The 13494-nt window shown below is 38.4% G+C and overlaps 1 protein-coding gene across 12 annotated transcripts in view; it reads right to left on the bottom strand.

Moving 5' to 3' along the window:
- Window positions 1-2750: 2750 nt before the first annotated feature.
- tenm4 (teneurin transmembrane protein 4) overlaps window positions 2751-13494 on the bottom strand; it is a 239348-nt gene continuing 228604 nt past the window's right edge. For all 12 annotated transcript variants that reach the window (XM_056258769.1, XM_056258767.1, XM_056258774.1 and 9 more), the window contains 2 exons: window positions 11513-11655; window positions 2751-3743 (listed from right to left, as the gene is read on the bottom strand). In XM_056258769.1, coding sequence (XP_056114744.1) covers window positions 2985-3743; window positions 11513-11655 — 902 coding nt within the window. In that variant the 3' untranslated portion in view covers window positions 2751-2984. The remainder of the gene's footprint in view (window positions 3744-11512; window positions 11656-13494) is intronic.

Below are 13494 nucleotides of genomic sequence, written 5' to 3' on the forward strand. Positions count from 1 at the left end.
GGATTTATAGGGTTTGCATGCATCAAAAATCCTTCAAGCTGGAGCTCTCAGGTAAAATAGAGTAATCCAGGAATTTTAAATGTAAAGGATGTGAATTCTGAACCATACTAGAACAAACATGCTATATAATCTCTATTTTGCAGCATACAGTAAGCACATTTCTGCATTCATGGAATATCTTGATGACCTACTGCATTTACCATATCTAAAATGTGCACCGTAGACCTACTTTATCATAATATAACGTCATAAACAAATTATTCTAGTGTGACATTGACCCAAACAGTAATATCAACTGCAATTATTGTAGCCTATCTTTCTATTGACTCATTATATGATTATAGTGCAAAGAGAATGAAAGTACACTTTAGAGTAAGTTACGAGAAATAGTCTCAATACTTGTTTAAAGTCATAGCAACATCTAAAGTCACAATTACAAGAAACAAAGTCGCAAGTGGACCATATTAAGTCATATTGCAGGACATAAAGTGATAAAGCTGCAATTGGGGGAAAAATTGTGAAATATAAAGTCATAACTAACGGAGTTTTTTGAACAATGCAAACCAGCGGTAAACCCGTTTCTAAAAAAAAGAAAAATTGCAGTGCAAATCACAATGACGTGAAATAAATGTAAACACAAAATATTCTTTATTTTTTTTTCGTCTAGACTACACAGATTCACTGCTGTAGCTCTAAAAGGTATCTACATTTGCATTTTATTTACAGCCCACTTCTCAGCTTATTTACATTTTCAAAGAGAAGCATTTAGAAACACAGTGTTGAGAACAAAAAGTCCAAATGAGTCCGAAAGTTTAGAAAAAAATAAAATAAAAGCCTTGCGATGCGTTTCAGTGCAATTGAACACAAATAGCATTTTTTTTTCCTTCATTCAGCGTTGTTCTTTTTAAATACAGCGATGTTGTCAGACTCACGATGCCACTGCATTCAATGACAGTAAAAGAAACCAAAATATGCTCGACAACATTACACAGCTTAAAACACTTGATCTATTCATCTTGGTGACCATCCCAAAAGTGATTTCCCCAAGAGTGTCAACGAACACCGAACGCTAACGTGAAGCGCCATCATCTCCGACATATTAACATCACACAACCAGAAATAGATGCTCTTTGAAGTTCACATATCCAGATGGTGGGTTGACGTGCATTTCAACCTCTAAACGACGCAGCTTCAGGCCTTAATGCATTTCAGGCAGCTTGCAGACTTTCACGTTCAGAGCACTCACGACGTCGCCTCACGCTTGGGAGATCCTCGGGGCAAAGGCTATTCACAGGGGATGTCACCTTTCCTTACCACGATGTGCAGTGCTTGGAGCACCAAGTACATTTCTTAAAAAAAAAAAAAGAAAAGGAGTCTGAGTGCACGTTTAAGTAATGTGCTTATTTTTTTTAAGCATTCATGCCGCTTTACGCTTGAAGCGTTTATTTCACTGACAAACATGAGGACGTATACTCCTCTAAAAAACACAGCACTAAAATAAATACTGTCATTCTTAGGAATGGTCCATATGCAACTCTTTGTTTTAACCATGAAAACAAAATCAACCGAATCGACCAACTCTCCGGACTTTATTCCATGTGTTGAAACATTGTTCAAGTACAACAATTAGCGATAAAAGGGACAAACGTTCACATTTTTGATTTCACAACTGTTATTATACTGTGTATTGTGAATGCTTCCATAAAATAACACGTTGATCTCAAACTATTTAAAAAAAAAAAAAAAAAAAAAAAAAAAAATCCTTCTTCATAAAGTCTTAGTAGCTCCATTCCAAAACCTAGCGAGCTGCCGTGCTGTGTACCGCCTACATAGAGAGCTGCCTTCTTAGGCATCCTAACAAAATGGAACCTCGTAAGTGATTGATGTGCACACAAATTGCGCTTTGCGCGGAGAATTAGTTCCAATGGAGTTTGATGTTAGCATGTTGCTATGCTAAATGCACAGTACTCTAATGTGCGTAAAACATCATAGCACAAAATATTGGGTAAGTGTCCAATTCGTTCAGGCTACTTTTGAGCACTAAATAAAACATAAAAAGAAATATCACCATTTCTCTCACCTCATTGGATTTTTATACTTGCTTCGCTGCCTTGAAGAACAAAAACTGTTCTACCTACCTATTAGAACAGCGGTTGCATCAGGATCAACCCTTACACTGTTGTCTAGGTGGGCAGATTACTAGGTTTTGGAGCTTTTTTTTCAAAACAGTGTCGATTTCATTTTCACAAGCATCTTTAAAAGACCATGGGGCTACTCATTTTCTATTTATTTACTAAATGTGTCCATTTTTCAGATTTTAAGTGGCGTTCTTTATTTGTCTGTTCTCTTTCTAAATGTGTTTTAAGCCATTTGGTCAAAATGGTAGAAATAATAATAATAATAATAACAACAAAAATGGATGTTATCAGCAAGCCACTCAGTCCCAAAATATTACAAGACACCACAGCAAGTTTTTGAAAATGAGATGGGTTCATCTAGGTGTTTGAACCGCAAACACCAATGTCCTTGTTTAAGTTTGACACAGCCGGTAGGCTTTCAAGTATAAAAAGAAGCGATTAAAAGAGGTCTCTCCTTGGCTGAGGCGCGGGGGGGAAAGGCAGAGTGGAGTGAAGCTCGTGAATAACAATCTGCTCGTCTGGCAGCAGGCTGAGCCAGTGAGCATAATGCATTACCAGCCTTCTTCCTATATTCCTTTGAGCAAACCCACAAAACACGAAGGCAGAACTGCCATACGCCGTCTTCTAGCAGGACGAAGAGGGTTTAAGAATTACCAAAAGAGAGAAGGGCACTCTGCTGTCGAAACAGTGCAACTGTTTGCAACCATGTACGTCATGTATTAAAAAAAATAAGTCTGGCACAGTCAACATAAAAATAAAGTAACATAATATGGTCACAAACGAAACTTGTCTTTGGCAAGAAGTCCCGGACGCTGAGTCCGAGCACGGGTTCCCCTTGCGTTCATGTCACCTGCGACCCATCTCAGTCTGTCGCAAGAAGTGGACGTTATTTACGTTGTCGGCCAACTCGGGGAACTGATCGACCGACACTATGTAGAAGCCCTCGTAGCCCTGCACGCGTCCCGCGCTCAGGAGCTGCTGCCTCTCGCCGTCCGTCCAAACTCGAGAGCCCTCTTCTCCTTGCCGGAGTCTGTGGCGTTCGCGAGCCCACGCGGTAGCGACGGCCCTCTGACGCGCCAGTTCCAGTACGCGCACCTTCTCTTCGTCCTGACCGCTGCCGTAGCGGACGTTGAGGCTCAGTGACCCGTACTGCAGCTGGACGTCGGTTATCCGGCGCGAACGCCCGCCGAGGACCGTGTTGACCTGCGAGACGGTTACGTTAACGCCCGTCTCCAGCGTGCGCTGGCCCACCGTCATTCCCAGCAGAGATAGGTCTCCCTCTACCGGTCCCGATTTGACAAAGTAGTGCGTGTCCAATCCCGCAATGGTGAAGTGTAAATCCTGCAGATAGGTTGCCTTGTCTAGGACTGCAGCGATCCGCCGGCCGTCCTCGTTGGCCAGGCTGATGATGTCAGCAGAAACACGGCCCTCCCGGATGGCTACTTTCACACCTTTCCCGAAGAGCGACCCCCCTGTGGCGAAGAGCGTGTAGAGAGGGGTTTGAGGGCAGCCGGAATCACTCGCTCCGTAGATCTGGCCAAAACGCTCCAGTCGGACGAAAGACTTCAGCTGCCTCTGGACTTCACATTGTACCCCCAGAATGGACTGCAAAGAGACAAACAAAACCCCGTGAGTGTCCCAACATCAACTTTTTGTGGATTTCACTGTGATAATGGATGACTACACCACCAGTCAAACGTTTTGGGCCAGTAAGATTTTTTATGTTTTTAAAAGAAGTCTCTTCTGCTCATCAATTGCTGCATTTATTTGATAAAAAAACAAACAAACAAAAAAATTATTTTGTGAAATATTATAATTTAAAACAGCTGTTTGATTATATGATATGTGAATATATAGTAAAGTGTAATTTATTTCTGTGATTACTCCAGTCTTCAGTGTCACATGATCCTTCAGAAATCATTCTAATATGCTGATTTGCTGCTCAAGAAACATTTCTCATTGTTATCAATGTTGAAAACAGTTATTTATATATTTGTTTCAGGATTCTTTGATGAATAGAAAGTCCAAAAGAACAGAATTGATCTGAAATAGAAAGCTTTTGTAACATTAAACACTGGGGGGGGGGGGGGGGGGGGGGGGGGGGGGGGGGGGGGTTCGGGGTTGGTCACAACATTGATAATAATAATGAATGTTTTTTGAGCATCAAATCCGTATATTATACTGATTTCTGAAGGATCATGTGACACTGAAAACTGGAGTAATGATGCTGAAAATTCAGCTTTGATCACAGGAATAAATTACAATGTAAAATATATTCAAATAGAAAACAGTAATTTTAAATTGTCATACTACTTAACAATATTACTGTTTTTTGTATTTTTAATCAAATAAATGCATATTTGGAGAGCAGAAGAGACTTCTTTTAAAAACATTTAAAATCTTACCGATCCAAAACTTTTGACTGGTGGTGTACATTGAGCGATTAAATTAAACGTATGAGATTGCATCTCCAAAACCAATATTGACGCTACTGATTGAATGTGACATATTATGACATGTTTCATCTCAGCAAAACATTGTATGTTGTAAATCTTTGTGTGTGATTTTCACATTCATTAAGTCATCTCCTCCAGCGGCAGGCGCCCTCCTTCACTGCTGCTTCTGCTATTTCCTGGGGGTAAGTGACGTTTCCTGATGGCTTGTGCAGGATGGGTGATCTCAGCGGGAGACTCATCTTACCCCCGCGTTCAGCTGCTCAACTTTCCCCTCAACCAAGAATCATGCTGCTTCATTAACACTTCAAACATTTCACCTTTCCTGATATAACTACTGTACGTAGCAGAACTCATTCTATTTTATGTTCAGGTGAGAACGGGTGTGAATCATGTGATTTATTTTGAAGATCTTCCATCTGACTCTTCAACACTTAAATAACTTTTTGTTTGTAGGGAGAAAACAGGTTCCCGTGATTTTTTTTACCTCCCACTACCTTCCGAAGAGGGCTTGGAGTTCTTCTCACGGTTCTCTTTATTAAAGCATCATTTGCAGTCGATTTGCAGTATTTAAAAAGGAGCATCAGCTGTGGTTTAAACAGCATTCACAACCCATTTAACTTCTGTGAAACAACATTTTCTGTGAAACAATAAAAATGCAGGGAGGGACTTTTATAAGTAGATTGGATTGTGATAACAGATGTTAATCTGAGTTCACGATCAATTGTGGAGAACTACCACTTTTGAGGAGGTCAAGTTCTCTCTTCAAAGCATCTTTTAGTGTCCAAACGGCATCACTTCCTTTTCAAGTCTGCAGTTATTGCATAACCTTAATTAAAACTGCCATTAAATTGTGTGGTAAGCGTTTATGGTGCTGTGTGGGGAGTTTAGAAATAAACGTGCATTAATACATGAAATATTCCTTCTTAGAATAAAAAAAAAAGAGTTTCATGTTGACTTTCACAGAAATAAAGTGACTTTACAGTACTTTTCAGGCAGTTATTGCCACAAGCAAATAATATATTAAAAAGAAACTAATACAAGAGTCTCTCTTTAGGACAACAATAATGTAGTGATAAGTGACCCTTTCCTTTAATGTGACTTGACGGTAAATCCTCGCCCCAAGAGCAGATTTAGATTAGATGACCGCGAGGGACCTGCGCATGCAGATAGATTGTACGAGTCCTAGAAATGGCGAGATGTGTGTGTCAGACTCCAGGGCTCCTGGCCGGAAGGAGAAACAGAGTCCAGCTGAAGCTCTGGCACTGGAACAAAGTTCTTGTGTTATCAGATATGATTCCCCCTCGAGTACATGTCCCCATCTCTCCCTTTGCCTTCTTTTTACTCTCTGCTGAGTGTCGCCCTTCACTACAGATTAAGTTACTGACCATGTAAAAGAAAAAACACATAAGGTCTCTATAATGTCTCAATGGCTTCTTCTGGACAGTGATGAGATTAAAGGCCCTTCACGTTCCGCGTTCTGCTCCGCAGTTGAGAGAGCGAGGCTTTTAAAGTCTACTCCTCTGGACGTGAAAGACGTGTTCGGCGTGTGAACACTATCTAGTGGACTTTGTTTTCAAGCGCTCAAGTCACTCGCACATTCGTTGTTGTACATGAACCATCTGCGTGCACACAAAAATTGGGTTGCACATGGACTGTGTGCGGACCCTCCTGTTTTTAAATTCTATTTTTATTAAGTGTTTTATTTGTTTATATATATATACTATATATATATATATATATATAATCCCGATTAATTGCATCTAAAATAAAAGTTTGTTTACATAATATATGTGTGTGTACTGTGTATAATAATTATATATATATATATATATACACAGTATATATATAAAAATACACACACATGCATGTATATATTTAAGAAAAATGTGTAATTTATATATTAAATATATATATATATATATATATATATATATATATATATATATATATATATATATATATATATATATATTAGTGCTGGGCAGCGATTAATTGCATCCAAAATAAAAGTTTGTGTTTTCATATTATATATGTGTGTACTGTATATAATTATGTTGTATATATAAATACACACACATGCATGTACATACATTTAAGATTTTTTAAAATTTATGTATTAAATATTTATATATAATATAAATTATGTATAAATATATATATACAGTATTTACATGCAACTATTTCTTAAATATATATACATGCATGTGTGTGTATTTACATATACAAAATAATTATACACAGTACACACACTAATATATATGTAAAATAAAACAAATAAAACACTTAATAAAAATAAAATGTAATTTTTTTTAAACTTAAAATCTCAGGGGTACTTATTTGAAGTATTAAAGTGAATAGAAAAGTGAATAAAATCCCTGGCTTAGAGGTATAATACCGCAGACCTCACCACAGTATGTTTGTTTACTCCACCAGCCTTCTCATTCTGGTCACAGTTCACAGGGCACAGAGAGATAAACGGCTGGCTGTCTATGCTGTAACCTAACAATTTGACTTTAAAAAATAAAAATAAAAATACTGCACAATTCAAATAGCACTGGTCAGGAAGTCTGACAGCATGGAGGCCTATCAGTGCAGGGCTCTGATCTAAGTCAAGATCAATCTGTGGACATCCCGTGGATATCAGCACATTTACGTCACTTCTCAAACACACAGGTCTTCAAAACCCAAACGGCAAGGAGAAAAAGAGTGATAAAAAGTCAGCGCTCACTATCCAGCTGTTGCTGGAAACTTTCAGAGCACTAAATCCATCATGTTTGGTGTAGGAAGCAGAACTCCTGCTCCAAAAAAACCTCCAATTGAATTAAGAAGTGCCGGCTAAGAGTAAGAACACAGCACTGGGCAGGTGAACCTCATAAAGCTACTATTTCATGAAGTCGAGGTCATATTTCAGCCAAAAGCAACAGAAAAAACATCATATTTATATTAAATTCTATTTTGTGAATTGCCAACAAGGCATCATTTTACAACATTAATTCCATTAAGGGTTAGTTCACAAAAAACCCCATAAATAAAACTCCCTTTATTTTTAAAATCCTAAATTCCTTGATAGAAGTAGTGATGTCTGATTTGTGAAGGAATCATTTGAGTTTAAGAATTTCAATGAACCAGTTGATCTAGTTCAGAAAGAAAAGTTTGTTTTAACAAAGATTTGTTCATTAATTAAACTGATCTGTTTGCAGAGATTCTCGGTCAGGTGTTTTTCAGTGAATAACAAATTAAATTTGAACTAAACTATTTTAACTTTTAACTAAACTATTGTATGACTTAAGAAGACTTTGAACATTGCACATGAGTTGTATGGACCACATTTATGATACTTTTATGATATGATTTTGTCTTTTGAATGTAGATGAATGTCACTTGGTCTCAAAAACGGTAAATTTTTTTTGCATGCAAAACATAATTTCTCCCCCCCCCCCCCCCCAATTTTTAGGATGAAACATGAATCATGTTATTTGTGAGATTCACCTGATCATCCCTCCTTCAGTTGTCATCGTGTAGGTCGTAGATTTATTAATAGTTGCAAAATAGTGAATTTTAAGAAGGGTCATTTCCTCTATGCCTTTAGATACTCTGCACTGCAGGTCTTGTAAATGTAACATGGGCATTATGGTATAAACAACCCACTTTAGACTCTCAAAAGAGCAGCAGTGCAGCTGCAAGGCCATTAGTAGATTTTTTTTTTAATGCAGCTGCTTTAAAAGCCCATAAATGACCCCACAATTACATTGCCAAAAAAGCAAATTGGTTGGCAATTAGAATTGTTTACTGCACCCTAATAAAAGGGGAAAATATCTGCTAGTGGGGATGAGCCTGTGAGAGCTGATTTATGGGTAACTCAATAGGCATGACTATGCAAAGGGCTGTGGGACACAAACTGTTCTTTTTCGGTCTCACTTCCACAGTAAAGTTTCAATCTCAGAGTAAACATTCAACAGTTTTTACTGTTCAGTCGTGAGAAAAAAAAAAAATATATATATAAAACATTTGAAATGGAAAATTCAAGCAAGGGTTTGGAATTGAATTAGGCTCTTCTTTTGAGAAGCGCCTTGAAAGAGCTATTGGATGCACTTCTAAGGTTCCCATAGGAGAGGAACCCTACGAGGAACATGATAGAGGGGGAGTCTCCCTGGAGGGTTGAGATTGCTGCCCAGTCCATCGTTGCATCTTTGCATTGTGTCCAAGTTGATTTGAAGTCAGCCCACATCACTCCCAGAGAAACAAACCTTCCAGTGCAATTCTTTTAACTTTTCACAGGTTTTTGGGAAGTGGTCACACTAGAAAAGTCTACTTTCCCGTTGTACATTTTGCATAGTCTTGTTTTTGATCGCTAAACTCTGGAGTTGATGGTTGGATCCAATGGCCACAAGTAACTGAGACCTAATATTTTTGTGCTGTATTGATGAAATGCATGCCGTGACAATTTAAACAGCTTTGTATGCAAGAGCACACTACGAGAGAACACTCTGTGCTTTTGATTAAATAATAATGGTTGATTCCCAAAAGAGAATTTATTAGAGAAAGAGAAAAAGAAAGGCTCTGTTGGGAGTTGGCTCTGCAATCTAACAAAACTCTCGAAAAAGAGTTTTCCCTCACAACTCAACTAAATAAAAACAAAATTTGGGGTGTCTAAGACAAGAAAGTCCTTTTTTTTTGGATACTTCAGTTTTCCTTGAACGTATTAAAGCCATATGAAACCTGGCAGACCGATGGCTTCAAATAGCTCCATCACAGTACATTTAAAATCTCATATCTCATGTCTGAGGCACACCCATGGCGCTCGGCTTCAAATGCTCGCTTATTATAGAGCTTGATAGCTTGGGGTTGTGTATACTGTTTGACACATTGGAATGGAAGCCCTTATCAACAAGGGGACTGGACTTTCCATATACATCAGCTTTAAAAAATCCCAAAGTAGTTCAAGTTGCACATCAATTATGGCCTTATGTGGTGGGCGATATGCAGCATGATCTCATGAAAATGCGCCTCTTTAGCACGCATTGTGTTTATCGTGTAATTTATACACGGAAATTTGTTTCTACGTGCATATGATAGGCAGTTTTCACGTGCATATGATATGCACTTTATTGCGTGTAATACATGCGCACTCCACATCAATAATCCTATCCAAATGTATAATACATACGTACCCCACACCACTACTAAACCTACCCATGCGTATCATACTGTATGCATGTAAAAACTAATTTTCGTGTATAAATTGCACGATAAACACAATGGGTCTCATTCATGAAACATTCGTAAATATACGAGTAAATATGCGAGTGATTTGCGCGTAAAGAGACCTTCCCGAAAACTCTTCTCCTGATTCACAAATACTTCGTAAATGTCAGATGTGATAGTGAAATGTGTGTGTGTGTTAATGAATTCCAATCAGTCGTAAATGGGATGCGCGTTCTCAATTACCATAAATCCCGCCCATTACATCCGACTGACAACTATATATGGGCATCATATTATGACATGAATGCGAATAAAAAAAAAATTCTCAGATGCAGAAATTGAAGTTTTATCATCAGAAGTTCATTCAAAACGCCACATTTTATTTTCAAGCGTACATGGCGTATCGGGTCCTAAAAAAAAAGGAAGCTTGGCAGCATATTACAGATGCAGTTAATGGAGTTTCATAATCGAACATTCCCAGAAGTGAGAAGAAAATGGTTCGACATTAAGCTTGAGAGCAAAAAACGAATTAGTTCACTTCGGAAAAATAGTATTCAAACTGGAGAAGGACCACCATCGCAGATGCTATTACTGGCTCTCATAATAAGAAAAACCGTATGTAATTACTATATATAATATTTTTTCAAAATGCTGTGCAAATATGTACCCGATTAAGGTGAATTAAAATGCAGCCTTATTAATGAGCAAAACGTTTGGGTGTTAAGCGCACTATTTACGCGTGGCTGGGAGCAGGTGTAGATTTCTTGTGTACCAACTAACATTTGGAAAATACGAACATTTTAATGAATCCGAAAATTTACGCCAGAACCACTTTACACACGATTTACACAAAAATTCGTTCTGCTCGTGTTTCATGAATGAGACCCAATGAGTGCTATAGAGACGCATTTAGTGTGGCCGAACTTTCCCAGCAAAGTAAGTAAACCTAATAAGTAACACGCCAAATTGGCTAGTGATTTGACAGCGTTACCCGCCACAGTTGATTTTTATCCGCATTTGGCGGGTGTTAATTTCAAACCCTGAATATATGCATAATATAATATAATGCTATAAATGATGTTTAACAATTTTAGATGGTGTATAGCATGTCAAACCAAAGGATGTCAACTTCCCAAAAAGTATTTGATTTGTCACCTAATTCAGCCCAGCTCTATATACCCGTTATTCTTTCAGAATGAAAATTCGTTTCAGCTAGAGCTCAAGAGGTAAGGTGTCCTAAACAACCGCCAAAAGAGCCGCCACCGTGTCCAACTAGCTTCTCAATTATTCAGATGGCTTAAAGGAGGCTCGATAATCAGTGCATGTCTGAGACCGAGAAAAACAGAGAGCATTGAGACAAAGAAGCATAAAGAGAGGAAAGAGAGGGAGACAACATCTTTAAAAGAGCTAAAGAGTGTGAAAGACTGAGATGAAATCAATGGTTGCTGCTGGAGGAAATTTGGAGTGAATTTCCCTAATGGCAGTCCTATTACAAGGGCTCTTTAGCTTGACCCCTTTCCCTCGGCTCGAGGAGCCAGAGCAGAGGCCACGCTCTTTCGCGCAAGCATCTGGGTTGATTGCTGTGGACTCCTCAGGGAGGTGGCAAACTGAAAGGTCAAGTTACTGCAAATAAAGTCTGAAGATAAAGTCAAAGGCCAGGTGTGTTTTTAAAGAGGTGGGCAAACAAACAGAGAAATTTGTTGGATAAATTACCTTGGTGCTATCCCACTCTTGAGTCTTTATCTGAGTGTGAATGAGCTCGTAAGACGGCTCCATGGCGTCCGTGACAGGTTTGTGGTAGCCAGGGATGACATTGTATAGCTGGAAACCAAACGTCACTAGCCAGCTGTTAACATCTGTTGGAAGAGAAATGCTGCAATAAAGTAAACTTACAACAGAGCAAAAGGAAACCGCAAAACACTCACTGACAATGCCTGTATAACAATTTACTCTATTTGGGTGAACTACATTTCAAAAGCATAATTCATTGCAAATCAGGACACATGCCAAGTTAGCTCCTTTTCGAAATAAACTCCCACAGTCATTACAGGCAACAGTAGTTTTAGAGACTGGACTAAATATGATTAATCCTCCACAGGAAGAGCCAAATCTCTCTGATATAATTTCTTCCAGCATGTGAGAAACTCAATGTTTTAGATCTGCTGGTGCACTTGATAATTATACATATTTCATGCTGTGACCAAATGTGTCACCCTTTCTATAATCAGAAAATGTTTTTTTTTGTTTGTATTTGAGCATATTTATAAGCATTAGCATGGATAGCAATATACAGAGAGTATGAACCTTGCCAAAATCAAATATCCTTTTTAGTGACTTTTCCCTGCTGCATCAAACACATTAGACATGGATAGAAGAAACATTACTATTAAGTGTACACGGAGTACTGCTTCTTTATTTAAGGCTGTCGCCTGAAAGAGTTATTTTAAATATGAATATGATTGAGGACATTGAAAGTACCTACTGTACTTCAGAGAGGAATGAAAATGTCAACGCCATCATTTATAAAAGGCTGACGGCCCACTCAAGTACATCTAATATCCAGCCGAATCTTTAGATTTCCTTCTTCAAAGCTAACTTTAATGACATAGGGTGAAACCTAGCGGCTAAGTATTTATCTGAGCTTGAAATACAGCTAGTCCACCATAATATTAGCATACAGATGATATATTAAAATATATATATAAAAATTAGCACAAGCTTGTTTAGAGTATGCCGGTTAGTTCTGGTCTGGTCAGTGTACCAGTGCATACATGCTATTTGCTAGCCAAACTTAGCTGGTAAAGCTAATCAACCAGATTTCCATAAGAATAAACAAATAAAGCACACCAGCATTGCATTTTGAGGAATGGTATAAAGTACACAACATAAGCAAGAAACCAGGCATAGTCTTTTTTTTTTTTAGAGGTGATGTACTGTATAAAAGGTAAACATTGTTCTGGAAAACAATCACGAGGTTCACTTTTGTTGAATCAAAGCTATGGTTTAGGGGCAGGGTTGTTTGCGTCTGAATTCTCAGAGAACAGGGGCTCATCTTGCCACTAATCTTTTCAAGAGGATATGCAAAGGAAATACACAGAGGAAGTCACTTAAAAGACAGCTACTCTAACATAAACAACTGATACGATTCTATAGTATTCATTTCCTTTGGTAGCAAGGGCATGAACCAAGGCTTTGATTTCAGTCAAAAACCAGCATGCATTCACTGTTATAGACTACAAATGTGACTATAATATTTTGTTTTCTTTGAGTAAGGCTGCTATTTCGCTTTCAAGTGGAGAGAAAAGTGAATCAGCCCCTAGCTTCTAGTTCCATGGACCCCTTTGTGTTATTTGTCTAACACTGGGGAGCATTCACCACTATTTACCTCCCGCACAGGCTGAGGAAGCAAAGACTGATGGGATATTTTAAAGGAACAACCTGAATGAAGAACAAAGGGGACTTTGTTGTGCTGTCATTGCTCACAAGCAGTGTTTGTGGAGGCAAGAACACCCCAAGCTGGGGCTGGGACGAGAGCCTGAAAAATAATCACTCTAGTGCAAGGAGGATTCTTGGCACCATGTGCTCATGGTGTTTTAGATTGTTGAAAGTAAAATGTAACATTGAAGTGATTTACAGGCTATTAAATAATCCTCCCAGACTTCGGCCAGAGACGCTGGGATAGGCTCCAGCATCCC

The sequence above is a fragment of the Rhinichthys klamathensis genome, unplaced genomic scaffold (assembly GCF_029890125.1).
Source record: "Rhinichthys klamathensis goyatoka isolate OS25496 unplaced genomic scaffold, OSU_Roscu_1.1 h1tg000159l_1, whole genome shotgun sequence".
NCBI classification, from domain to species: Eukaryota; Metazoa; Chordata; class Actinopteri; order Cypriniformes; family Leuciscidae; genus Rhinichthys; species Rhinichthys klamathensis.